Source organism: Aquarana catesbeiana, linkage group LG01 (genome assembly GCF_042186555.1).
Source record: "Aquarana catesbeiana isolate 2022-GZ linkage group LG01, ASM4218655v1, whole genome shotgun sequence".
Classification (NCBI taxonomy): Eukaryota; Metazoa; Chordata; class Amphibia; order Anura; family Ranidae; genus Aquarana; species Aquarana catesbeiana.
The window spans coordinates 348,194,651-348,221,121 of record NC_133324.1 but is presented as its reverse complement, the minus strand read 5'-3'; the positions used below and the strand labels follow the sequence as shown (position 1 = coordinate 348,221,121).

General features: G+C 43.3%; 1 protein-coding gene across 1 annotated transcript in view; it reads left to right on the top strand.

The window, feature by feature from the left end:
- NRL (neural retina leucine zipper) overlaps positions 1-26,236 on the top strand; it is a 48,349-nt gene extending 22,113 nt beyond the window's left edge. Inside the window, exons 2-3 of the mRNA XM_073632275.1 lie at positions 2,204-2,623; positions 22,236-26,236. Of these exons, the coding sequence (XP_073488376.1) occupies positions 2,204-2,623; positions 22,236-22,613 (798 nt within the window). The 3' untranslated portion in view covers positions 22,614-26,236. The remainder of the gene's footprint in view (positions 1-2,203; positions 2,624-22,235) is intronic.
- The last annotated feature ends 235 nt before the right edge of the window (positions 26,237-26,471 follow it).

Here is a 26,471-nt window from a genome sequence, read left to right as displayed (position 1 = left end):
CTATGCACAGCTGCACCAGATTTTAGTAAATCTACCCCATATTGTCTAAAAACAAGAGGTATGTTTATTCTCACTTGAATATTGAGGGCATTGTTATAAAGCAGTGAATGTGACTTTCACCAAACACAACCGATGGTTGTGAATCAATCAATGTCATTTAAAATGCATGCCTCTGGAAGATTCAGTCGCAGTGAGTGCTTGGTGAATGTGAGATACACTGCTTTATAAATATGCCCCTTGGTGTCCTTTGTGTCGTTCTTCCAGATAGATGCAGCAATCCAGCATGAAACAACTCCTGCATTTTGCCTGTGTGCAGGAGTTTCCTGTAATACAGACCAGTCTGTGCTGCTCTCCTTCCTTGTTCAGCACCCTGATGTTTAGCCAGGGTTGCTAGTAAATGTACCTGCCAGGTATAGTTGCTTTGGCCAATTGATAGGAGATAAATTGATTCCACCCTAATTCTGGAATTGCAGGGCTTCTCTCTTCTGTCTCTAGATGGCCGGGTATCTGGTGGCATTAGATAAGATAAGGGCAATGCAAGGACAGATTAGGACAGATTAGGAATAGATGGGGTATTTCAGCCAATGGACAGGGATCTTCTTGGGTCCCTTGGCTTGCTGGGAGATCTTTGTTTATTTGGGTGAGGTCAGGTGATCGTGGTTCTGTGCCACCTGGACGGCTGTCTAGGTGGACAAGCGTTGTATTGTACCGGGCTGCTAGGCCAGAGCCTGAGGCCTATCCCGGGGACATCTGGCTGCTAGGCTGTCTAAAGGGCCTATCCAGAAGCAAGAGAGCAGCACAGGGTTGGAACTGCGGCTTGCAGTCCAACCAGAAGGTACAGTTCTGCCAGCCGGAGAACCTGTCGTGGTCGGAGGTAGAGGGGAAGCTGTCGCCACTAAGGGACCATCCACCTTGTTACAAGGGACCACAGTGAGTAGCTGAAGCAAGTACCTGAGCAGTATTCTCACCAACCGGGGACGGTGAAGAATTAGGAAACTTCAGCAGATGTCAAGCCAGGGACCCAGCCAGCGGAGGTGATGCTTGCAGATCAGTCTTGTGTGCCAAGCCAGGGGGGTGACTCTTGAGAAAGATACTCAGTAGAAGATTGGAAGAGCTCAGGAGATCCAGTGGCAGTGGATCAGCGGGTCTAAGTGATAGGCTGGAAGCTCAGTTGAGTAAATATCTAAAAAGGAGATTGTGGAGGAAGTGAAAGAATTCATTGCAACATTTGTTATAAACTGTTCAAGATTGTTGCCATGGGAGACAGAGTGCCTACACATGCAGATGTGGTGTCCAGCTGGGTGCCTTTCCCAGCATGGCTGCCTACCTATAGAAGTTTCAGAGACTGCTAATTAAAATTGCAGATACTAAAGGGTGCCCTGGCCCTAACCCTCTCTCCCCCAGTTCTGTTAAAGAGAAAATAAATCTCTTTGCATTCAAGAAATGCCTGGCTCCCATGAATCTACCTTGCATTGCACGCACCATGCCTCGTAACCCACTCTACATAGAAGGATGTCAGCTGTCCCTGACTCTGGAGGTCACCATTAGGCCTGGAGAGGCCCGGGACTTGGCTACACTTGTGCAGGGTGACTGGTCTTGTATTGGCCTCTATACTTTTCTCAAGTCCGTAGTAGTAAGACCTTCTGGGCCCCTCTCTAGGACCTTCAGAGCCTTGGCACAGTGATGATATCACCACTACTTTTTCAAGCTAATATCTGGATCTTTAAAGGTGTCTAGTGCACACAATGCATATATGGATATTGAGAATTTTGTTGGCTGGATCTCAGCTTTAATATTTACATTTTTTAAAAATTGTTAATTAATTATCTGCATTTATTTATTTTCATGTGTTTTAAATAATATTTTAAACGACAGCATTGTAAGCTAAAAATTTTTAGATAACATAATACTTTCTAATTTACATGAAGGTAAGGATTCGTTTACACAGGCAGCCAGTGGTAAAAATCGACAGTTGAGCCACGCTTTTAACTCCCCCTTACCACCCAGCTGCAAATGAACATGGCTGGCATCCATGTCAGTACACATCACTGTAGTTCTGTGTGAAAATACACAAATGCAATAAATGGTGCAAGCAGTATTTTGATCAGTCCTGCTAGTGCTTGCGTATAACATCTGTGCATTTTATGTTAATATATTCCCTACACCCTCTTCTTAATTTTTTATTGTTTTTTTTTTTCAACAGATGGCTCTGTCAGATCTTCCCAGCACCCCTTTGGCGCTTGAATACCTTAATGACTTTGACTTAATGAAGTTTGAAGTAAAGAGGGAGCCACCTGAGCCAAGGGCTACACGCCTAGCCCCTCCTCCATCCCTCGGCTCTACTCCATGCAGCTCAGTACCACCTTCACCCACCTTCAGTGACCCCCCAGAATCAGCAGGACCACCACGTCCAAGTCTAGAAGAGCTTTATTGGATGGCAGCTTTACAGCAACAGATGGGTGGGGAGGGGCTACCGCTAACTCCAGAAGATGCTGTGGAGGTGCTGATGGGTGGAGCTGCACCTACTCTACAAGGGATGGAGGGAGGATACAGGACTGGGGGGCAGCATCCTCACAATGGTTACTTGCTAAGTCCAGAAGATATGAATGCACAGCAGCATCAGGTGAGGAATCACAAAAGTGGTACTAAGAGCTAAGAAGTCACATTTCTACATTTCTAAAGAATATCTATATCTCTGTGATAGCGTTGAGCAAATGACTGCTTAGAACAAAACGTATTTTAACACTTACACCTTGTTAGCCTACTGTATACTGCTACTGTCAATATTAAAGTAGAAGATCACTGTAGAATTACTCTAAGAACAATCAACAGACATAAAACATGTGCCTTAATAAAAGCATAGAACAATATTCAACTTCTGTCTGCAGTCTGTAAATTGCTGGCCATTAGTCAGTGACACCATACAACCTATGGTGTCCCCCCCCCATGCTATCTACTTCTTGTGATTGCAAAACCTGACTGTAAAATCCCTCCTGTGTGCCACAGAAGTTGTAAAGATGTATAAAGTTTGAGTGACATCATAGGTTTCATGGTGTCACTGATAAATAGCTGGCACTTTCCAGTGCTGCTTGCTGGAAAAGTGCAGACAGAAATCAAACCTGGTGCTATGCTTTTAATAAGTACGTGTGTTATATGGCTGCTTGATGTTCATTGAGAGATTGTAGGGTGAAGTTCCACTTAAAGGGACTCAAGTGTTGTTTGTGTTGCCTTTGATGTGTAAGACATTGCTGCTTGTTATCACTCAGGTATGGTTATGCACCAAGTAAGGACGTATGCATGTGACACCGCTTGTTGCCACTGTGTGAGACAGGATTTGTGAGTACAGTTATATCCCTAAAGCTGGACATGTCACTGATCACTTAATCTGCTAATAATAAGGCTGAAACAGAATAGAGATAGGCAGATGACGATAAACAGAAGTGAAACAGCGGCTGATACAAATAACATTCGTCTGGAGAAAAGATCATTCTAATGTCACAGAAAATGTTTATATGGACCAGAAATTTGCATCTACGATCTTTACCCCAGCCAGGCATACACAAGCAGCTCTCTCGTGCATGTGATCAGGCTGGACACATATGGCTTGAATTTTGGCTGCTGAATCAGGCAAAATTCAAACTATGGTTGGCCCTAATGGAACTACCTGGATGGACATAATTGAAAAATCAAAGGAGCTGGGCGGAAAACCGTCGCCATCACAGACAGCTGCGGGTGCTGTGGCTGTCAAAATACAATAGTCAACAAACAAGGGAGATTTCTCCATCCATGCTGTTTAGTATGGATTGGGGAATTGAGTGATTTCATTCTACAGGGCCAAACAAGAGAAATCCAAATATGTATTGCTAGCCTTAAAGTGGAACTAAACCCATCGATTTAGCAATTCAAAATACAGTTACATTCCTGGCATGCTGGGAACACTAAAGGTCATATTTGCTTGTGCCCTCAACCAAACTGTCAAACCATCAAATGGCTGGTGTCATAACTGGTGTCATAATTGATCACATGTGAAGCACCATGGCAGTTGCAGATCAAACAGAGGCTTAGATGGCAGCTTCTTTGGCTGAAAAGGATAGGAGGGTTTAGTTTCACTTTAAAGAGCTTCTTATCCTGTTAATAAATGCCACACATCTAGGGTTGCCACCTTTTCTTCAAACCAAAACTTTAGTGAAGCACAGTAATTTTTTTGTAGTATACACTATAGAATAGAATATAGTATACATATAGAATAGTAAAAGATCTGGGACACCTTTGGGTGCCCCAAGGAGAGTAGTAATGCGCCCACCGCCCCTCCTATCCAAGTGTGACAGGGAGGCTGCATGGGCCCCTGGAGAGTGGGGAGCCACAGTCTAGTCTGAATAATGTGTCCGGGTTTCAGGTGAACTGAAACCCGGACACATTATTCAAAATCTGGACTGTCCAGGTAAATCCCTTACAGGTGACAACCCTATGCACATCCCAATCTGCCACAACTCCATAATCATTAATTTTTTTTTGAGAGCTTAAAAACAAATAATAATCCTTACTCGGTCACAGCAATTGTCCAACATACTTTAAATCTTTGTGAATTATGACTCTTCGGATGTTCTTAGGGCCTTATATACTAAGCTTGTTCCCAGTTCTTTGTTTTATTTTTGCCTCATCTGGCTATGTCTGTATAATTAGGGGTAAATGCAGCAAAAGTGTATGCATTGGGTAGGGGGAACAATAGGAGTCTGAAAGCAGATATCACTCTTATTGGTGAGATCCCCGTGCTGGAGCTTCTAGCTCTTCACATCTAACTGTAACCATTATGAGGGGGTCCCACACTCCCTGGCTCACCTTTTATTTTATATTATGGTGAATGCAATAGAAGCAGTTGGAACATGCAAAGGTGGCCAAGAACACCTAAAACTCCCAGGTGAGCAGGAACAGAGTCTAGAACTATGACCGGGTGATCTTACTGTTGGTGTATCCAAGATACATAAGAAGCCAAGGTGCACTGGAGAAAAAAAAGCACTACACCAGTATTTAAAAGAGTCCAAGCACATTAATGGCCTGTACACACGATCCGAATATCGTACAACAGATCGTACGACTATTTTCCCAAGTAGAAATTGACTAGGTTACTAAAGTAACGAAAAAAAAATCGGAAGTGATGTCATGTGTTATAATGTATTTGTATCGTATTTTCAGACAACAACTGTACTGACTAAACGAAAATCGTACAATCTGGTATCATACGAGGTAAATTTTCATGCTTGTCCGATCAAATAATATCGGATGAATTGTCGTGATCAGCTCTCGAAAGCTCTGCACTAACGATCCAATTATTGTACGATCACGTCAAAAGCGGTATTTTTCGGCCGATTTTCGGATCGTGTGTACGGGCCATTACTGTATGTGACAATCAAATGCATTTGGGAGAGTCCCTGAAAAGAGCTTTTTAAAATCAGATGCTAATGGACTCTGAGTGATGAGCGATGAGTAATGGGCTTGAACAACTAGCTGCTGAAGCCTACATTTAATGAATATGTAGTGCCTACCCCACATTTCCGGGGGCCTGGTGGTGAGCCCCAGAGACAGGGAGGGCCAACATTCATCCTCGGGGTGCAGGTTACTAGGCATAGTGGGTGATGTACAAGATAGAAAGATGGGCACCAGTCACTTTTATGCCTAAACAATGAGAAGTTTATTTCTCACAACAGGAAAAATGTGGGAGAGGGGTACGGCACAGGACACCCTTAGTCAAAAATAGTAACGATCAGCAGACAGGCCTCTGTTACTTCTCTAGAACTCTATCCTGCTCAACATTGTTTCCAGGTATTGAGCAGGCTCTCCTCTGAGGAATCTTGAACACCTGGATAGGCCTCAAACAGACCTAGCAGACTAGAGAACTCCTGGATAGGCGTCAGGCTTCAGGGCTAGCAGCCAGGAGCCGTTTCTCACACACCCACTCAGACAGCCGCCTGGGTGGAGAAGACTAAAGATCACCTGACTATCTCCAAACAAATACCCTTTCCCAGCATGCATAGCGGCCAGTCTGATTGGCTGAGAAAAAGTATGTTTATCCATAACCTGAATTTACTGTGGCTCATCATACTAATGTCAAAGGCAACAGTGCCACCTACTGACAAAATGGAGAAGCCACAGCAGAAACAGGATTTGGATTTGATCCAAAAAAAATACAAATTAGCCAGGCTAGCTACCACCCATCATAGCTAAATTTACCTGTAACACTGTTTTAGGACGAGGGTGCTACAAATATATTATTTTTGCATTCTTTACCTCATTTGAGCCCAGAATCATCTAATTTTTATAAGCACATTTTAAACCCTGATGAAGGAAGCTCTTTTAAGTCTCCAAAACACACTGGTTTGTTTTTCAAGATTTATATGATAAAATAAACACACTTAAATTCTCAACTATTGGTATGACATCCATTTTCTCATATATGCCTTGGATTTTACCCAAAGTGCCCTCTAGAGCTTATGTAATGTTTGAGTATTACCAGAGCCACTGCATTTCACACCATTGCCTTTACTCAACACTGCAAACTCTATTTAATTTTGGATCCAGCACTTCCCATCTACTTCCCATCTACACCTTTCAAATATAGAAAGCCAGGGGCTAACTCAGCCAACCAGGCTTCACCTGTTACACTTTATAATGTGTTATAACATTTGGTCACTTTTTGGTTGTCATTTTTTTTCGGGGTCACAAGAGAACACTGGCACCGATATGCAATGCAGATAAAGCAACCCTATTGCACCAGTGCACACAAATAAAAGATACACATAGGGTGTGCCTGTGTGATTGCACCACACATGTGAGGTATCACTGCGAACATCAGGCTGACAGCAAAAATTTAAGGGATATCATTCATGGTTACTTCTAAACTGATAACCTTTAATGGCTTTTACAGCGTTGCCTATGGACATTTTTGGGTACCGTATATTTTCGCTAACATAAACAGTTGCTCAAATATCATGCAACATAAAAAAATGCACCCTCCTCCCCTTCCTAGACACTTTGGGTGTCAACTTTTCTACCCCAAACTTTTTGGTAAATATCTCCCAGTATACTCTATCCGCAAGGTACAGCTGCCCAAAAGCTTGGGATAGGTGTCCTTCATTATGTGGGAACAACACTTAACTCCTACCTTCTGGCGTTAACACGCCTGTAGGCTGTACTATCTTTTCGGTATGTATATGTTCGTCACGTTGCCTCACATTTTTACCGCCACAACCTAGTATTTTTATATAGGTGTTTCTACTTGAAAATTTTGGTTACTACAATTGAAGTGGTGGAAATAGATACATCAAGCTGTTTCTGGCTGCAACCTCTTTGATTGTATACATACAGCCTTTTATTACTGTTTGTCACTAAAAATGTGATGCCACATCATACTATTCTATTCTGTTGCATACCCTTAAATAAAGAAATAAAAAAAAACCTACAAATGCCAATCTTTTATTTCACAGGGCCTCATAAAATATAAAATTGAGGGGTTTTCTGTCATTTTCTATCAAAAAATGGCAGATTTTAACAGGTGTGCAAAAAATTAAGAACAAAAATTCTGAAAGCAAAGTGGTTAAAGTATATTTAATGCCAAAGCATATGTATATCCTAAAGAAGGAAGTGAGACAATTTAAACTGTTGGATTTTACCTCACTTTTATTTCTGGAGAAATAGAGAAATTGAATCTCCCTAGCTGGGACACAAGCAGCATTTAAAATCTGGAAGGGGTGCTAACACACTACTCTGTTCAAAATATTCAAAAAATGATTTTAGATACACTTAAAGCTGCTCTTAGATGATCCCAACACCCTACACTAATTATTAAGGTGGATGTGAGATTGGGTGAGATCACCACACTACTCATTGCTAGATCCCACTAGATCCCATCCATTGATAGATTTACATTTAGCAACATACTTTGAAATGGTGATTAGCTTTCTATGACATGCAAAATCTCTGCAATGGATTACGAGCAGGTTAGTTCACACATTCTCCAGTGTTTACATACTGTAGATAGATAGCTACATCTCTGGGGATTAATTGAACATATATATTTTTACTAATTCAAGAATCAATTTGGGATTTTTGCACAATTTTAAATCCTTGTATTTGAAAAAGAGATAAGGTTACCAATGCAATGGCCAATTTTTGCATGGCAGGTGACAAATTTGGGCATTGCTTATGGCACTTGTGTTGTGTATAGGTTAACCTCAATGCCAACAGTCAGCATTTCTAAACTTCAGAGTTTCACTTTATCAAAGGCACAGATTTACCAGCACGTTGGGGAAACCTCCTCAAATTATCAGCTGTACTTTTGTCAGTAAAATACTTCAACTTGCACAAATTTGGGAGAAAATGTTATATGAACACTTATGACCAGAATTATATTATTACCTAAAATACATTTTGTTTAAATGAGCGATTTAAGGCAACAAATTAATTGAATCAATTAACTATAACTAGCTATAATTAATACTATAATTAACTAGCACTTCAACTTTGCTAATGTCGGAAAGTGCACAATTTGTCTTCGAGTGAGTTCTGTGTAGCAAGAGTTCAAACCGCTGCTCACATGTTCACTGCAAAAGGTTTGTCTTGAGAATCCTATTTCCACAAAAGCTTTACTACATCAGGCTTGCTGTATGTGATAAACAGCCATGAGCCTATAGTGCTCTGGGTCCCCACAACAGTATGCATTTCCAGCTGGTAGAGTAGGAGTGATGGTGATGTACAAGATTTTAAAGCTGGGTTGGCAGCTCTCTCAAACCAAGGTGCTTTCATAGCCCCTTGGACGATTATTTTATTTGAACCTTTTATAGAAATCAACTTAATTTGAAATTTACCAATCTGGGGTGGCACTCCTGTTTTTCACCTTCTTTTCAAAAGTAGTTGGGAGGGATTGAAGAACTACAGCAATGTCTGGATAAAAAGCTCTTTTGTATGCAATGTTAACCGAGTTGGCCTTTTAAGTTAGACATAATCAGGATGATCTTTCATAGAACATGACTAATTATTTTTTTAAATGTATTTACATAGTTACATAGTAGGTGAGGTTGAAAAAAGACACCATCAAGTCCATCAAGTCCATCAAGTCCAACCTAATGTGTGTGATTATATGTCTGTATAACCTTGTATATCCCTGTATGTTGTGGTCATTCAGGTGCTTATCTAATAGTTTCTTGAAACTATCGATGCCCCCCGCTGAGACCACAGCCTGTGGAAGGGGATTCCACATCCTTGCCGCTCTTACAGTGAAGAACCTGCTACGTAGTTTAAGGTTAAACCTCTTTTCTTCTAATTTTAATGAGTGGCCACGAGTCTTGTTAAAATCTCTTCTGCGAAAAAGTTTTATTCCTATTTATTTACCACATATGCATATGAACATCATTGTTGTGTTCTGCTTCTGGTAATCCAGTTTATAGTAAAAAAGTAAAGAGGTCTTCAAATGTAGAGCAGATGTACAAAGGCTTCCAAATCTGTTGGTGAAGAAAACTGGGATCTCAGCATGTTTGCCATCTAAGCTTGGTGCACCTACAGTATATCTCAGAGTTTGATGAATCTACTGCATTACCAGTTTTCTAATTGGCAGGACTAATGCAGAATCCATACAATGAGCAGGAGTAAATTCTGCAGGCAGGTTGCCTAAGCAGACAGTAGACAATAGTAGAGTTAAGGCAGATGTCCAGGACAGGTACATAAACAGAATTCCTTTACAGTCCAAAACACAGGTGTGATCTTGTGTAATGCACACAGATGTCAATCCAACAGGAACTGTTGAGCAGGGGAAGGCTGAATCCAGCAGTCTATTTTAGCACTTCTGATTTGGCCAGCAGGTGACAAAGGCTCAAGGCTAACTGCTAAAACCTATATATATTTAATCTCCTAGATTGTAAGCTCTAATGAGCAGGGCCCTTTGATTCCTCCTGTATTGAATTGTATTGTACTTGTATTATCTGCCCTAATGTTGTAAAGCGCTGCGTAAACAATATTAATAATAATAATATTTATGCCTATAGTTCTGTTGGTCAAAAGACATTATAGGTTTAATTCACAAAGCTAAAATGTCAGGATAAGAGTACATTTTTCAGTTAAGTCTAAGGAGATTTCAAAATTGCAGTAATATGGCTGAAAATAATGATCTTAATCCTTGTGTAAAGCTTTATCAATTAAGCTGTATGTGTATTTTATACTTACATGTTTTTAGGCCAACAGCAATAAATTACCGTATTTATTGTAATGCTAGGATTTGGTAAAGTAAGTTTATTTTCCTTGTTTATTGTCCTGCACAGACTTGCTATAAGAGAAATACTGTGAAATAAATGGCTCAGTGCACACTTATTACAACATATGCTTTCCAAAGCATTGTGGAAAACCAAATTTCCACTGCAGCCATGAGTTCTCCAGTCCTCCCCCCTGGGTACACATTAACACTGGCATTTTTATGTACTCAGACTAAAATTTATGAAGAAGTGAGAATAGTTAGGTTACAGTTATCTGTTAGGGCTTGATCATACCAGGCGCACTGCGCTGTGCTGATCTGCACAGATCAATGTAGGCTCAATGCAAGGCCACATAAAAAAAAGGTTTTCTATATGCCCTGCTCTCACCATACATTTGCAGTAGTGTGCATTGTGAAAAAATGCATTATGTTTCCATTTTAAGGTAGCACACATCACTGTATCTCAACATACCAGGGCTGCTGTTAGAAATTTTGAGCACCCCGTACAACCTACCGAACAGGTCCCACCCACCCACGAAATATCAAATCGCTAAAATGCCATGGTCGCAATGGTATGCTTTTTAGCCATGGCTGAAATTATAGCCTTGCTACTGCCTCCTCCTGACACTTTTTTTTTTTTCTTTTAAATTGTGAATGCCAGTTTTACATTGCAAGATCGCACTGCAACTGTGAGCCAAGTGTTTAAACACAAAGGGGAGTTTGATAGGTGGTGCTGCCTGTCAAACTCTGCAGCCTGTGTTAAAAATGCCGCAGCTGTGAATTAAAGCATTGCAGCCATGGCATGTGTACAGACCTGTCAGACTATATTAGGATTTGGGTGGGCAGCCAGCGATTGCAGTAAATCTATGGCTCAGCTGCCCATGTAAAAGAGCCTTTAGGCTGCATTCACATTTGATGTTACCTGAATATGTGACAAAGTGCACAGGTAAGGCGCGTTTTTTTCAGTGAATGGGCTCCCCTATGTGCGAAAAACAAGCAAAAAGAAAAAGCGTGAGCAGAAGGGCATGGGGCCCTAGGGGTGGCATATAGAAATGGCTGGGCTGAGATGTCTCTCAGCTAGAGGGAGAGGTGTATTTTGGCAGCTAGTGTCTATCTAACTGTAGTTCTAGGCTGGCTGTTGGCATATTCACCCCCTCTCCAAAATCACCCCCCACTCACCTCCTTCAGCAGAAGCACTGCTTCATCCAAACCCTGCAACCAGCACTGGCATTCACAGTGAACACAGAGCACTGTCTGGATGGAGGGAGGCAGGGGTCAGGACACAAGGAGGGGGCGAGGGGAAACACAGGGGGAGTTTCAGGACCCATCAGAGGCACAGGCAGAGACTCTGCAGTTCTCTCCCTTTGCTCCAGATCGGGACACTCTGCAAGTATGTAGAAATGATCCCCCTGCAGAGCAGCCAGAGGGAGAAAGCTTTCAGCGCTGCATGGGATCCACAGGTATCACAAGACAGTACAGATGGCTCTCCTCTCCTGCAGGTGCCTGGGCCTTGCTTCTGAAGTGATGGGGCTCGGGCTCCTGGATGACATCACTCAGCTGGTCCAGCTGATAGATCGATCCTGAGTTTACAGTCGGGCACCACCCAGCAGCCTGGATCGGCAGCTGGCTCAGCCTCTCAGCGAGCCCCTGGGAGATTGAGCCAGCCCCTCCCGCCTCTTGTACAGCTGAGCGCCCAGTGAGCACTGGAGGGGCAGAGCAGATAGCCAGTGACTGACAGCCATGGCATTCTCTAATTGGATGAGGAGGAGAGGAGGGATAAATGGCATCACAGTATACCCTCAGCCAATCAAGAAACTCCTTGTATTTACAGAGTTAGGATTATTCTTCTCCTGTAATCAGTCAAACTCCAGATGTATTGAAAAGCAGACAATTTATTTCAGATGTGTCACACAAAAGGATGATGCTTACAAGCCAAAAGATAAGAATCACACAGAGATGTACATCCCCCTCCTAATATCTACAATAATATAGCTATAACACTTCTATTGGCTGAGGAAACACAGATAGTGTGCCTGGTACAACATGGTACTTTATTTGGCTAATTAGCGTTTCCTGTACAGTCTTGTTCTACCATATATGGTTAAGCCTAATCATCCTACAACTTATTATGGAGTTAGTTAAAGCAAACGATATAGCAAGTTAATACAACAATGTGCTCAGAAGTCATCTTTAAAATCAGTCTCAGGGTTATTGTTTTTCTAATAGTCGCACAATAAACATTTAGACCTTTTCTAACAACAGAACAAAATACAAGGCATTTTCACACGGCAGCACTGCTGAGCAAGTGCTCTCTGCTCCTCCTCTTCTCTGGGTGCCTGCTTAGCAAGCCGGCTGCTGTAGGGGCACTGGTACGGGTGCGCTCCCAAGTTGGGCTGTTTGCATCCATTGATCCCTTCTCACAGTATTGGACTGATAACAGCAGGAACCTACTTAAATCTCCTTTTAAAAAAGTACCCCTTGAAGTGTTATAGTCTGTGACTATCATTTTTACTGGACAGCTTGGTTTGCATGTGGAGGGAAAGAAAAATATATATAGGCGTGTCAAATAAACAGGAATTCATATACTGAAGTCTATCATTACTTGAGGTAGCTGAATTCATTTACCAGAGTACAATATTTTTGTGATAGTGGTCCTAAATCACGCACATAGTAGCTTGGAAACCAAAAACAACAAATCTCACTGGTAATTTCTCATTTCTGTCACTGATGATAAAACTGTGACAATTCCACAAAGAAACCAAATCGCTGAGTATGAATCATTATGTTATTCTGCCAGACCTCTGGCTTGCTAAATAGTGCAATATCACGGCAATACTAAAAATATTTATAGAATACATACTTTATAATCAAATATGAATTTAAAGCTATAAAGAATAAGTGGACGTTTCATAAAATCCGAGGCACACAAAAATGACATTTTGTTCTGTGAATCTATACAAAAATACCTTATCATCATCAATTTAAAATAGGCCAGCCAGCCTGTGCTATGGTTTACATAACAAATCGGTTACGTATCTTTCTCTCAGTTCAGAAATTAAAAGGTGATCTTTACTTTAGACTGGCTCACAATGACTAGCGTCCTCCCCAACATAGAGACCGTGTTCGCAGGCTTGCCTGCAACTAGATGGCTCTGTTACCATTATAGTATTGTAAGGGCAAAGTTGTAATTATCGTAGGTGTTAGCTCCCCTTTTAGAGTAGAGCCTCTTTTACCGGGTAGTGATGCCATGGGTGTAGTTAGTGGCCATATAAATATCAGTGTGTGGGGGGGCCCAGGTAGATGGGACATGGGAGTGAGATACTCCAGAGCTGATGTAGTCTCCAACAGTGCTGATCTAAAGGGCCCTTTGCAGGGATGAAGTCCCCAGGCAAGGTGGTACAGGACATGGGAGGAATTGCTGTAGCTGCCCTGTCTCCCATGACCTTTTTCTGCAGATCCTGCGGTGGGTTGTATAAGGTCTTAGAGGCCTGGACAGAATCCTCCAAAGTAAGTAATGGTGGAGCTTAGGAATGAGCAGTGGTGGCCCGTCCATTAGGGGCCGCAGGGGTGCCGTCCCCCTAATCCATGCGCCCGGCCCCTAATCTACATGCAGGGTGCCGGATGCATGGAATTCAATTAGGTTTTTTTGGGCGCATGATTAGAGCCAAAGGCTCTAATTGGCTTCAAAAAAGGGTGGGCTTGGGGTACAGAGCACTGTGCCCTGAGCCCACCCAGTTGTATGGCAATAGCAAATTATTACAAATTATAGAGAATGGGTATGACGGCGCTACCTCTAAGTTTTAAACAGGGACAGCCTAAAGTTAAGCGACTCAATGAACGTGATTTATGGAATGTTGCACACATAGAGAGAAGTTTTCCCCTTATATTAAGGATGTCACTTCAGCAGATGAATGTGTGCAGCTGGATTTATGCTGCAGGTATATGACAAACGCTCAGGTGTCGCACAAAAAATGATGTGGTCTTACAGCGTCTAGTAGTGAGGCCAGAGGCTGTATTCCCTAGAGTGCATTTATTAGACCATATATCATGTGCTAAATTCCTGTGTTGGATCCGTAGCCATATCAAGCATTAGAAAACACCCGGAAGTAGTGTATAAATACCATACAACACATGCAAGTTAAATCGCCTTAATCAAAAACCATAAGTAAGGCCTGAGGCTTGCATATATATACACAACTACAAATAGTATCACAACTAGAAATAATAACACAAAAATCACAGCAGTTATATCTCGGGCATATTATAACAGTCCCATATGTTGACAATATCTTAAATAAATCCCCAATGGTGACTATGGTGCTGCAACAATTTGCCTGGTGACTCTCGTGCTCCCCCTCTTGGTGGCCTACTCACCAGCTCCCAGAACCCCGCCGGGAGTATTACGCCTTTAATATAATATGCTGGGTTGTTTTCCTTGTTGCTTCCTCTGGTGGATGCTTATGATGTAATCAGCTCCCCACGTCTCACATAAGGGTAATGCGATTATGCTGGAAAACCAGTCGCTTGCCGCTATATTTTATGTTGGATGTTTCCTGGGCTTCTTACTCTGTAAGGATGTCGCTTCCCCTCGTAAATTGACATCCTTAATATAAGGGGAAAACTTCTCTCTATGTGTGCAACATTCCATAAATCACGTTCATTGAGTCGCTTAACTTTAGGCTGTCCCTGTTTAAAACTTAGAGGTAGCGCCGTCATACCCATTCTCTATAATTTGTTATGCTTTGCAAAGTATCCTTTTAGGAACTTTGTGTGAGGGAGGCAGCAACCTTTGGCTTCTGACCCCACAGACCTGTCCTAAGCGCAGTTTTCCTTGTTTGAATAAATAGCAAATTATTATTCGCTATTTTCTTCCTGCTTCTCCTCAATCAGGAAGCAGGTCGTAAGACCCGATTGGCCAAGAGGAGAAGCGACCAAATTTGAGGGAGACGCAGGGGGAAGCAGGCGGCACTGAGCAGGGATCCTGGCAGCCTTATATTCCATTCTTTTCCCAGAGCCGTCTTTTCCCTGAGCCTGTGGACCAGGCAGGGACCCCCCCCAGAGTGAGTAGAGGACGACATCCAGAGGGCTTCAGCCTACAGTGCCATGGGCAGGGACACCGGAGAGTGAGAGGCTCCACTGCCAGTCTTATTGGGTAGCCCATAACAAGCCTAGGGCCAAGATGGGAAACCTGAAGAATTAACCATGTATGGAGCCAGTATCAGCCCTGGTTTTCAGACTCAAGAGCAGCCGCGTCCACTGTACTGGGACTGTGGGGGTGGCAAGTGGTTTGTTTGCTCAAAAAATGGAGCACCAACCACCACTGGGAATGAGTATGGCATCTGGCAGCATGCCTGTTTGGGCACAGCTATAGAAGGGACATTGGGGAGGGAATGTATACTAAAGGAACCATCTTGATCCCCCCTGACCCTAAGCCGTGCTTCCAGGGACCAGAAGCTGCCAGGAAGTAAAGGATGAAGAGAATACAATCGGTATGGCAAAAAAATAAAAAAAATAAATTTGGGACAAAAATAAACAAGGAATGTTTTTACCACATGGACGTGAAATATATGAAAAAGATGAAGCTTTAGAACCACTTTAGATATGTCAGATGGCGGGAGCCTTTGCTGGAAGTGAAGCTATTTTTTTTTTTTCGGGTCGGCAGTGGCGGGCATCATAATTGACGTTGGATCTACACTGAGGGAATTTTTTTTTTAACAAAGCACTTGTCAAAAGCTGCCTCCTGTGTTTTTGTACACTAAACTTGTTTTTTTGGTTAATACACATTGGGGCAGGCGGGGTTGCGGGATTGCCATGAACGCAGCCTTACCATTGCCATGAATGTAGCCTTATCATTGACATGAATGCAGCCTTACCATTGCCATGAATGCAGCCTCACATGTGCCATGAATGCAGCCTCACTATTGCCATCAGTGCAGCCTGATCAATGCCCATTTGCAGCCTTGGAGGGGACAGGGAGGGGGATGGGATGAGCTCCAATAGATTACATACAGGAGAATCTCCTGTTTACTCAGCGGCCTCTTTAATACAAAGTCCCGCCTCCTATGATAGACAGAACAGTCGTCCAATGGCAGCCCAAGAGACGGGACTTCCTATTACAGACGCCGCCGAGTAAAAAGGAGATTCTCCTGTATGTAATCTGACTGCGATCGTCCCGCCCCCAATACAGTATATATCTTTTGTGGCCCTGGGGACCACAAAAGATATATATATCTAAATTACCAGGGGGGCCACATTAAACCGGAACACGGCCGCAATTGGCCCGCAGGCTGAACTTTGGACATGCCTGCTCTATGAAGTGTTTGTCACACATACGGCAGCCAATTCAAGTGAATGGGCTCCCCTATGTGCGAAAAACAAGCAAAAAAAAAAAAAAAAAATGCGAACAGGAACGTGTGTTCCCGCTACACAAGGTGTAAATGGGGCCCTAGGGGTGGCATATAGAAATGGCTGGACAGAAATGTCTGTCAGCTAGAGGGAGAGGTGTATTTAGCTTGTGTCTATCTACCTGTAGTTCTAGGCTGGCTTTGGCATATTCAACCTCTCACCAAAATCCTGTAGTTTCTGTTGTTTCACTCCAGTATCACAGCAGCAACCCCCCCCCCCCCCACACACACACACACTCCTCCTCCAGCAGACGCACTGCTCCATCCAAACCCTGCAGCCAGCACTGGAGTTCACAGTGAACACAGAGCACTGTCTGGGTGGAGAAAAGCAAGGGTTAGGACTCAAGGATTAGGTGAAGCAAGCTTCCTGCTCCTTCATCACGCTGACAAGAGATAAAACTGTGGGCGGGGAGATGGAGGGGGAGTATCAGGACCCAGCAAAGGCACAGGCAAGGACTCTGCAGCTCTCTCCCTCTGCTCCAAATCTGGACACTTTGCAAGTATGTAGAAACGATTCCCCTGTCCCTGCAGAGCTGCCGTAGGGAGAAAGCTGGCAGCGCTGCAGGGGATCCACAGGTGTCATGAGGCAATACAGCTGGTTCTCCTCACCTGCAGGTGCACGGGCCCCTCTTCTGAAATGATGGGGCTTGGGCCCAGTACAGGAGAGCTGGCTGTACTGCCGTATCAGCGGCCCTGAACATATCACACTGGGTTGCTGGGTGCTGCACTTCTGTTACCAGTTTTCATCCGAGAGTGGGCTAAAGCCCGCTCTTGGATGACTTCACTCAGCTGGTTCAGGCGATAGATCGATCCCGACTTTACAGTCAGGCGCCACCCTGCAGCCTGGATTGGCAGCTGGCTCAGCCTCTCAGCGAGCCCCTGGGAGACTGAGCCAGCCCCTCCCGCCCTTGCACAGCTGAGCGCTCCAGTGAGCACTGGAGGGGCAGAGCAGAGAGCCAGTGACTGACAGCCATGGCATTCTCTAATTGGATGAGGAGGAGAGGAGGGATAAATGGCGTCACAATATACCTTCAGCCAATCAAGAAACTCCTTATATTTACTGAACAAATTACAAGGCATTTTCGAGTGGCAGCACTGCTGAGCAAGTAACCCCCTGTGTCCAGTGTTTAGTGAGGAAGCTGCTTAAGCAGGACCCAGCCAGGAATTTTGGCTATCACTGTATATAGTGCAGGCTATTACAGTGGCATTCCACATCCCCAGTGGCCCTTCAAATACAACATACGGATAATTACATTTTACCAAGCTGGACAGATGTAAGTTGGTAATAAAGATAAACTATGGAACACTACCAGGGGCAATTAAAGCAGTCACCTTTTATTCATATGGTTTAAAGTGGATTTTTCTTTTAACAGTAAAATAAAAAAGATGTTATATTACCTGCTCTGTGCAATGGTATTGCGCAAAGCAGTTCCTTAAATCCTTTTCAGCGCTCTCTGCTCCTCCTCTTCTCTGGATGCCTCCTTAGCAAGCCGGCTGCTGAGGGGGCACTGGTATGGGTGTGCGCCCAAGCTGGGCTGTTTTCATCCATAGATCCCTCCTCACAGTATTTGACTGACAACAGCAGGAACCTACTCAAATCGCCTTTTAAAAAACCGCTCAAGTACCCTTTGAAGTGTTATAGTCTGTCCAGCCCTGTGTGACTATCATTTTTACTGGACAGCTTGGTTTGCATATGGAGGGAAAAAAAAAAAATTTATATATATATATATATATATATATATATATATATATATATATATATATATATATATATATATATATATATATATATATATATATATATATACGCATATACGCGTGCCAAATAAATAGGAATTCATATACTGAAGTCTATCATTACTTGAGGAAGCTGAATTCATTTACCAGAGTACAATATTTTTGTGATAGTGGTCCTAAATCATGCACATAGTAGCTTGGAAACCAAAAACAACAAATCACACTGGTAATTTCTCATTTCTGTCACTGATGATAAAACTGTGACAATTCCACAAAGAAACCAAATCGCTGAGTATGAATCATTATGTTATTCTGCCAGACCTCTGGCTTGCTAAACAGTGCAATATCACGGCAATACTAAAAATATTTATAGAATACATACTTTATAATCAAATATGAATTTAAAGCTATAAAGAATAAGTGGACGTTTCATAAAATCCGAGGCACACAAAAATGACATTTTGTTCTGTGAATCTATACAAAAATACCTTATCATGTATGTGGCAAACATCAATTTAAAATAGGCCAGCCAGCCTGTGCTATGGTTTACATAACAAATCGGTTACGTATCTTTCTCTCAGTTCAGAAATTAAAAGGTGATCTTTACTTTAGACTGGCTCACAATGACTAGCGTCTTCCCCAACATAGAGACCGTGTTCGCAGGCTTGCCTGCAACTAGATGGCTCTGTTACCATTATAGTATTGTAAGGGGAAAGTTGTAATTATTGTAGGTGTTAGCTCCCCTTTTAGAGTAGAGCCTCTTTTAGTGATGCCATGGGTGTAGTTAGTGCCCATATAAATGTCAGTGTGTGGGGGGGCCCAGGTAGATGGGGCATTGGAGTGAGATACTCCAGAGCTGATGTAGTCTCCTACGGTGCTGATCTAAAGGGCCCTTTGCAGGGACGAATTCCTAGGCAAGGTGGTACAGGACATGGGAGGAATTGCTGTAGCTGCCCTGTCTCCCATGACCTTATTATGCAGATCCTGCGGTGGGTTGTATAAGGTCTTAGAGGCCTGGACAGAATCCTCTGATGTGAGTAATTGTGTAGCTTCGGAATGAGCAGTGGCGGCCCATCCATTAGGGGCACAGGGGCGCCGCCCCCCTAATCCATGCGTCTGGCCCCTAATCTACATGCAGGGTGCCGAACGCATTGATTTCAATGTTTTTTTTTTTGTTTTTTTTTTTAAGCACATTATTAGAGCCAGAGGCTCCCATTGGCTTAAAAAAAGGGTGGGCTTGGGGCACAGAGGACTGCGCCCTGAGCCCACCCAGTTGTGTAACAATAGTGAATTAAAATTCCCTATTTTCTTCCTGCTTCTCCTCCCGACCAATCAGGAAGTGGATCGTAGTACCCGATTGGCCGAGAGGAAAAGCAACCAAATTTGAGGGAGACACAGGGGGAAGCAGGCGGCACTGAGCAGGGATCCTGGGAGCCTCATATCCCATTCTTTTCCCGGAACTGTCCTTTCTCTGAGCCTCGGTTGTGGCAGAAGGGAGCTCTGCCTGCAGTGCAATGGGCAGGAACCCCAGGGGGGTGAGAGGCTCCACTGCCAGTCTTATGAGGGAGTCCATAGCCAGCCCATGGCTGGGACGGGATACCTGAAGAATTAACCATGTATAGAGCCAGTATCAGCCCCGGCTTGAGACTCAGAGCAGCCACGTCCAGGGGGTGAGTAGTACTAGGACTGTGGGAGGGGGGGTGTTGTTTGGTTTGTTTGCCCGGTGGCGGGAGTGGAAGGTGGCTTGTTTGTTCAAAAAATGGAGCACCATCCACCACTGGGAGTGAGTATGGCATCTGGCAGCATGCCTGTTTGGGCACAGCTATAGAAAGGACATTGGGGAGGGAATGGTTTACTAAAGGAAGCATCTTGATCCCCCCTGACCCTCAGCTGTGCTTCTAGGGACCAGAAGCTGCCAGGAATTAAAGGAGGAAGAGGCTACAATCGGTATGGCAAAAACATTAAAAAATAAATTCGGGGCAAAAATAAACAAGGAATAGGGATGTTTGTACCACATGGACGTGAAATATATGAAAAAAGATGAAGCTTTAGAACCACTTTCGACGTGTCAGATGGCGGGAGCCTTCGATGGGAGCGGAGCTTTTTTGTTTTGTTTTCGGGTCGGCGGTGGATCTACACTGAGGGACTTTTTTTTTAAATAAAACACTTGTCAAAAGCTGCCTCTTTGGTTAATTCACATGGGGGGGGGGGGGGGGGGTCTGGGTGCCTCTTGTTAAAGAGGGTTTCCAGATTCCGATAAGACCCCCACAACCACCAGCCAGGGTTGTGGGGAAGAAGTACTTGTCCCCATCAACATGGTGACAAGCACTCGCTTGTCCCCCCCCTTTCCTGACCTACTGGGCTGCATGCTTGGATAAGGGTCTGGTATGGATTTTGGGGGGGACCCCATGCCATTTTTTTAAAAATTTTGGTGTGGCAATTCCCTTTAAAATTCATTGGACCTGGTAAGGATTGGGAGGGAGCGACCTCACGCCATTCTTCATTTTTTCATTGCCTGCAGTTGGAATCCCGCTGACAGCTAATGACTCATTGGTTGTTAAGGACATGACTCCTTCACAACCAGTACACAGTCTCTAAATACCGCTTTCCTTGATCACTACTTAATTACCGCATGCATTTAATTATTTCTTTGCTTCTGTGAATTGAGTTTAAAGCCTGTTCATGTGGTATTTACGGAGCGCTTTCAGCATTTTGCGGTAAAGTATAGTGACTTGACAGTTTCAGGATCGCATGCGATATTTAGGGAAAATGTGTCTGGACAACTACTTACCGCATGCAATCTGGTTCTTTGAATGGAGCCCATAATCTCTTGTTACACATTTTCCAAATGTGATACTACATAAGTATTTTTTTCAGTCTGAATAGCTAATTTACATAAAGTACAGATAAAATGTAGCATTCATATATAATCGCTATTGTGTATGTTCAATAAACATTAAAGTGTTTCTAAATCCACAACAGTAAAATCAGTCCATATATGCAGTAAAGCATGCTTGTTATACTTACTGTGGAACCTAAGGGGTTATTCCTCTGCATTGTGTAAAAAAGCTGTATGATCCTGTATGCACAGATCCTCCCCTTCTTACATTGCAAAACATGTCAGGATAAGACAGAGTAAATAGAGTCAGGCTGCACATGCTCAGTTTGGTGTGTATTGTTAGAGAGTTTTTTTTCTGCTTTGGAGAGTGCATGTGATCAGCACAGGGCCAATTAGCACTGTCCAGAAAGAGGGTCAGGGGTCCTGCATCCTGCATCCTGATAGGACAGCCAGCGCAAACTCCTTCTACAAGCTTTAACCAGACACTGATAGAAGTCACAAGACAGCTATAAACTGCTGATGTGAAAGGGTATTTAGCAGTTTATATTTACTAAAATGATTGCATTTCCATGTTCTGTGTACAGTGGGAGACCAGATATAATGAATGCAGGGTCCTGGGTTTAGTAACACTTTAAAGCTGGCCTACACGTTAGATCAATGATTTGACTTGGATAGGGTCAGACATTCCTGTCTATCATAGGTTTGTACAAATCTGTGTGTGGCAACATCTGATAGATCTGATAGATCCAGACAACTGGCAATAAACATGGTTCACACACACACACACACACACACACACACACACACACAAGCTAATCACAATACATATGGATTTTCTTGTCTAACCATTTAATATAAAAGTGGATATTGAACAGGCAGGTCAGCAATTTGTGCAACTTTAGACCTACCCCACGTATGGCACCATTAGATAATTTCACAGTTTATGGTAACCCAAAAAAACTTCAAAGAATTATGCTGTTTTCTAGGAGCTTAACATTTCTCTTGTCTTACATTACAGCTGTCTCCCCTATCTGAACGTTTTTCTGATGAACAACTGGTTGGAATGTCAGTGCGGGAATTAAATCGCCAGCTCCGTGGCTTCAGTAAAGAAGAGGCTTTGCGGCTAAAACAGCGCAGACGCACTTTGAAAAACAGAGGGTATGCCCAGTCCTGTCGATACAAGCGGGTACAGCAGCGCCATGTCCTGGAGACCGAGAAGTGTCAGCTGTCTCGCCAGCTACAGCAACTTCAACAGGAAGTGGTTCGGGTGACCCGAGAGAGGGATGGCTGGAGAGCTAGATATGAGAAACTGCTGAATGCTACAGGAGGGGGCACTGGGGCGGATGTGCTGGGTACAGGGGGAGACACGGGGTCTGGAGCTGAGCTCTTCCTGTGATTCTCCAATGAAAAGACTGAAACCCAACTCTGAAGGTGTTACTCTCATTCAGGAGACTGACCTATCCCTGAAAATATGATTCTTATGATCAAAAGCCCCTAATGTGCACCATGGAGGCCCTAAAAAGATTTAATGCCCCTCCATTATATTTCATAACAATTTACACATCATTGTTTTGACTTCAACTTGATATACATGTACCTTTCAATAGTTTATTATCCCCCTAATATTTCATTTAACCAATATGTTAAAAACATTTCCTATGCCATGCTCTGTGTGTTCTCTGTACCAGAGCAAGGATTCATGAAGATCTTGACCTTCACTGACCATTTTTTCAAGGCTGTATATGGTATTTATTGCCTTCCTTGATCCTTACTGCATGTAAAAACTCTTGAAGCATCTGTTGTACCCCCCCAAAAAATAATCAAATTTTGCTTGTTGGCATGTTGGAAAATGGTAAAAGCTGAGAGATGTTAAAAAAAATGGCCTTGCCGATGATCAATGGGAAGCATTCCTTAGACATAGCTTCTTTATACAAACACATCTACAGTTCAGCTCTCTATAGGGCAACAAGCAAAACAGGAACATATCCCATTGGCAGTTTGGCACAGTGGATTCTTCAAAAGTTTGTATAGACATAAGGGGCAAAGAATGTAATACTTACATACTATTTACAAAGTTGATTTTACTGCCATGCAACCCAGGTTTCCAAATCATATCTTTAATTACTGGCGAATCTAAGCTACAAGAGGTTCTGTGGTTAATTAGCTTCAGTTAAAGTGATATTAAACCCAAAAACTAAAATGTATTTTATTGCAGCATACCAATTCTAAGATGTGGTCTTTGTATTAGTTTTTTTTTTCCCCCTTTATTTTTGCCTGGTGATCCAGCCAGTAAGTCTGTTATTTTACAGCTTCCTTTAACAGACCAAGCTGTCCAACAAAAGTAGCAGTTAGAGGATTATGACCAAACATATACCACTGGCAGGGGGGCTTACAATGTAAGCTTTCATGCACTTTATCCTAAAAGAAAAAAAAAATATTGTTGTAACTGCTTATAAAGTGTTAGCTGGAGTTCAGCGTTAATTTGCTAGTCAAGTCCATCCAAATCTTCTAGGGCATCTAATGCCGCGTACACACGATCAGACTTTCCGGCATACTTGGTCCGGCGTACCGGAGTCCGTCAGACAATTCGATCGTGTGTGGGCTCCAGCGGACTTTGTTTTCTCAAAACTTTGACGGACTTAGATTTGAAACATGTTTTAAATCTGTCCGACAGGCTCGAGTCTGGACGAAAAGTCCGCTCGTCTGTATGCTAGTCCGATGGACAAAAAGCCACGCTAGGGCAGCTATTGGCTACTGGCTATGAACTTCCTTGTTTTAGTCCGGTCGTACGTCATCACGTAGGAATCCGTCGGACTTTGGTTGAGCGTGTGTAGGCAAGTCCGTTCATTTGGAAAGTCCGTCGTAAAGTCCGCCGGACAAAGTCTGCCGTAAAGTCCGGTCGTGTGTACGCGGCATTACACTACCCTACTAGACAGACTGACAGGAAGTTTGTTACTGGCCAGATCACCTGGTAAAAATAATGGGAAAAAAGCCCCCAAAAAAAGAAGACGAATGCAGCCACCACGTCTAAAGTGGTTGTAAACTCTCAATTGTTGTTTTTTTTTAAATAACAAACATGCCTATACCTACCTGCTCTATGCAATGGTTTTGCACAGAGCAGCCCCGATCCTCTTCTTCTGGGGTCCCCCACTGGCGTTTCAGGCCCCTCCTCTTCATCGGGTGCCCCCACCCTGTGTCCATTGACACAGACAGCAGGACTCGGCCCCGCACCCCAGCTCCCGTGTCACAGCTTTTGATTAACCAATGGCTACTGTTGCTATCAATCTGTCCAATAAGGAGAGCGACAGCGGCCGGAGCCGCTGCACACGTGCACATCGCTGGATCGGATCGGGCTCAGGTAAGAAAAAGGAGGGGACTGGTAATGCATTAAGGTGAAAAACCTTAAGGCTTTACAACCATTTTAAGAACTGGTAGGCTGCAATATATTACAGTTTTGTTTTTGCGTTTAATGTCTTAACATTTACCTAGTTATAAATCAAGGCCCCTTTTACACTGATGTGGTGTTTTTTGACCGCACTGCGAGTAAAGTGCAGTGTATCTGCGGGTTTGGTGCGAGTTAGCTGCGCTTTCCCATAGAGTTCTATTATTTCCTCGGTTTTGGTACACTTTGGTACACTTTTACACTTTCAGAACTTCTGCATGCAGGACTTTTGGTGCGCTTTCTTGAAACCACAGGACATAATAGAATTCTATGGGAAAGTGCAGGGAACCTACGGGTACACTGCGCTACACTTGCGGTGCAGTGAAGCTACACTGCGTCATTGTGAAAGGGGCTTAAGTTTTATATCCAAGCAATCAAAGGGATGACTTGGCAATCCTGTCTGCAATATAGACATTTTTAAGAATGTAGATTATTCTTTAAGTTACATAACACATCTACCTACTTATGCCCACGCTGACAAATAAACCATATTTAGTTATCTGGGACTGGCTGAGCCTGTCCAATTCAGGGGTGCTCTTCATTCCACTTTCTCTGCACCCATCTAATGAAGCTGAAGACATATTCTAGTCTTTTTTGAGGGAAACTTTAAGTTATTGCATTTTTATGTGTGTGATTGTGAGTTTAAATAAAATGCAACACTTTACAGGCTGCACTCCCTGCACATAAGGGGCAAAGTTAGCGTGTTACTAGGCAGACTTGGCTGTGTGTTGTGAAAAGTTTTAAGAATTGTTTTTTTTTTTTCTTCTTCCTCAATATTATTATTATTATTATTTTGTATTCGGAAAAAAAATCTATAACAGAAAAAAAATATCTATTTAAACATAGAAAAATAAACTATGCAGAGTTTTTACAGCAGAATCCCTTGCAAATTATTCATTGATGTTATGTACCCGTCTGCACTTACAGTTGTTGAAGATGTCAAAAGGGTCAGTTCAATACGCAGTATTTTTATGTCTCCAGTTCACTAATGGTCAGTGGCGGCTGGTGCTCAAAATTGTTGGGGGGGGTCAAAAAAACTGAAAAAATTTAGAAAAAAAAAAAAAAAAAAAACACATCAATTGCAGCCACTGTGCCATCAAACGCAGCCACTGTGCCCATCAAACGCAGCCACTGTGCCATCAAATGCAGCCACTGTGCCCATCAAATGCAGCTACTGTGCGAAACGCTGTCACTGTGCCCATCAAATGCTGCCACTGTGCCATTAAACGCTGCCACTGTGCCATCAAACGCAGCCACTGTGCCATCAAACGCAGTCAGTGTGCCCAACTGCCCATCATATGCTGCCAGTATGCCCATCAAATGCCAGTGTGCCCATTAAATGCTGCCAGTGTGCCCAACTGCATATCATATGCTTCCAGTGTGCCCATCAAATGTTGCCAGTGTGCCCATTAAATGCTGCCAGTGTGCCCAACTGCCTGTCATATGCTGCCAGTGTGCCCAAATGCTGCCAGTGTGCCCAACTGCCCATTAAATGCTGCCAATGTGCCCAACTGCCCATCATATGCTGCCAGTGTGTCCATCAAATGCTACCAGTGTGTCCAACTGCCCATCATATGCTGCCAGTGTGCCCATTAAATGCTGCCAGTGTGCCCAACTGCCCATCATATTCTGCCAGTGTGCCCATCAAATGCTGCCAGTGTGCCCATCAAATGCTACCAGTGTGCCCCCCGCTCCGCTCGCCATCTACCCGGCACTTACCCTGTGTCTGTGGGGCGGCGGGTGATGGCGATGAGCGGGGTCCTTCATGCGTCTCCTCTCCTGCCTCATCCCCTGTCCTCTCCTCCTGATAGG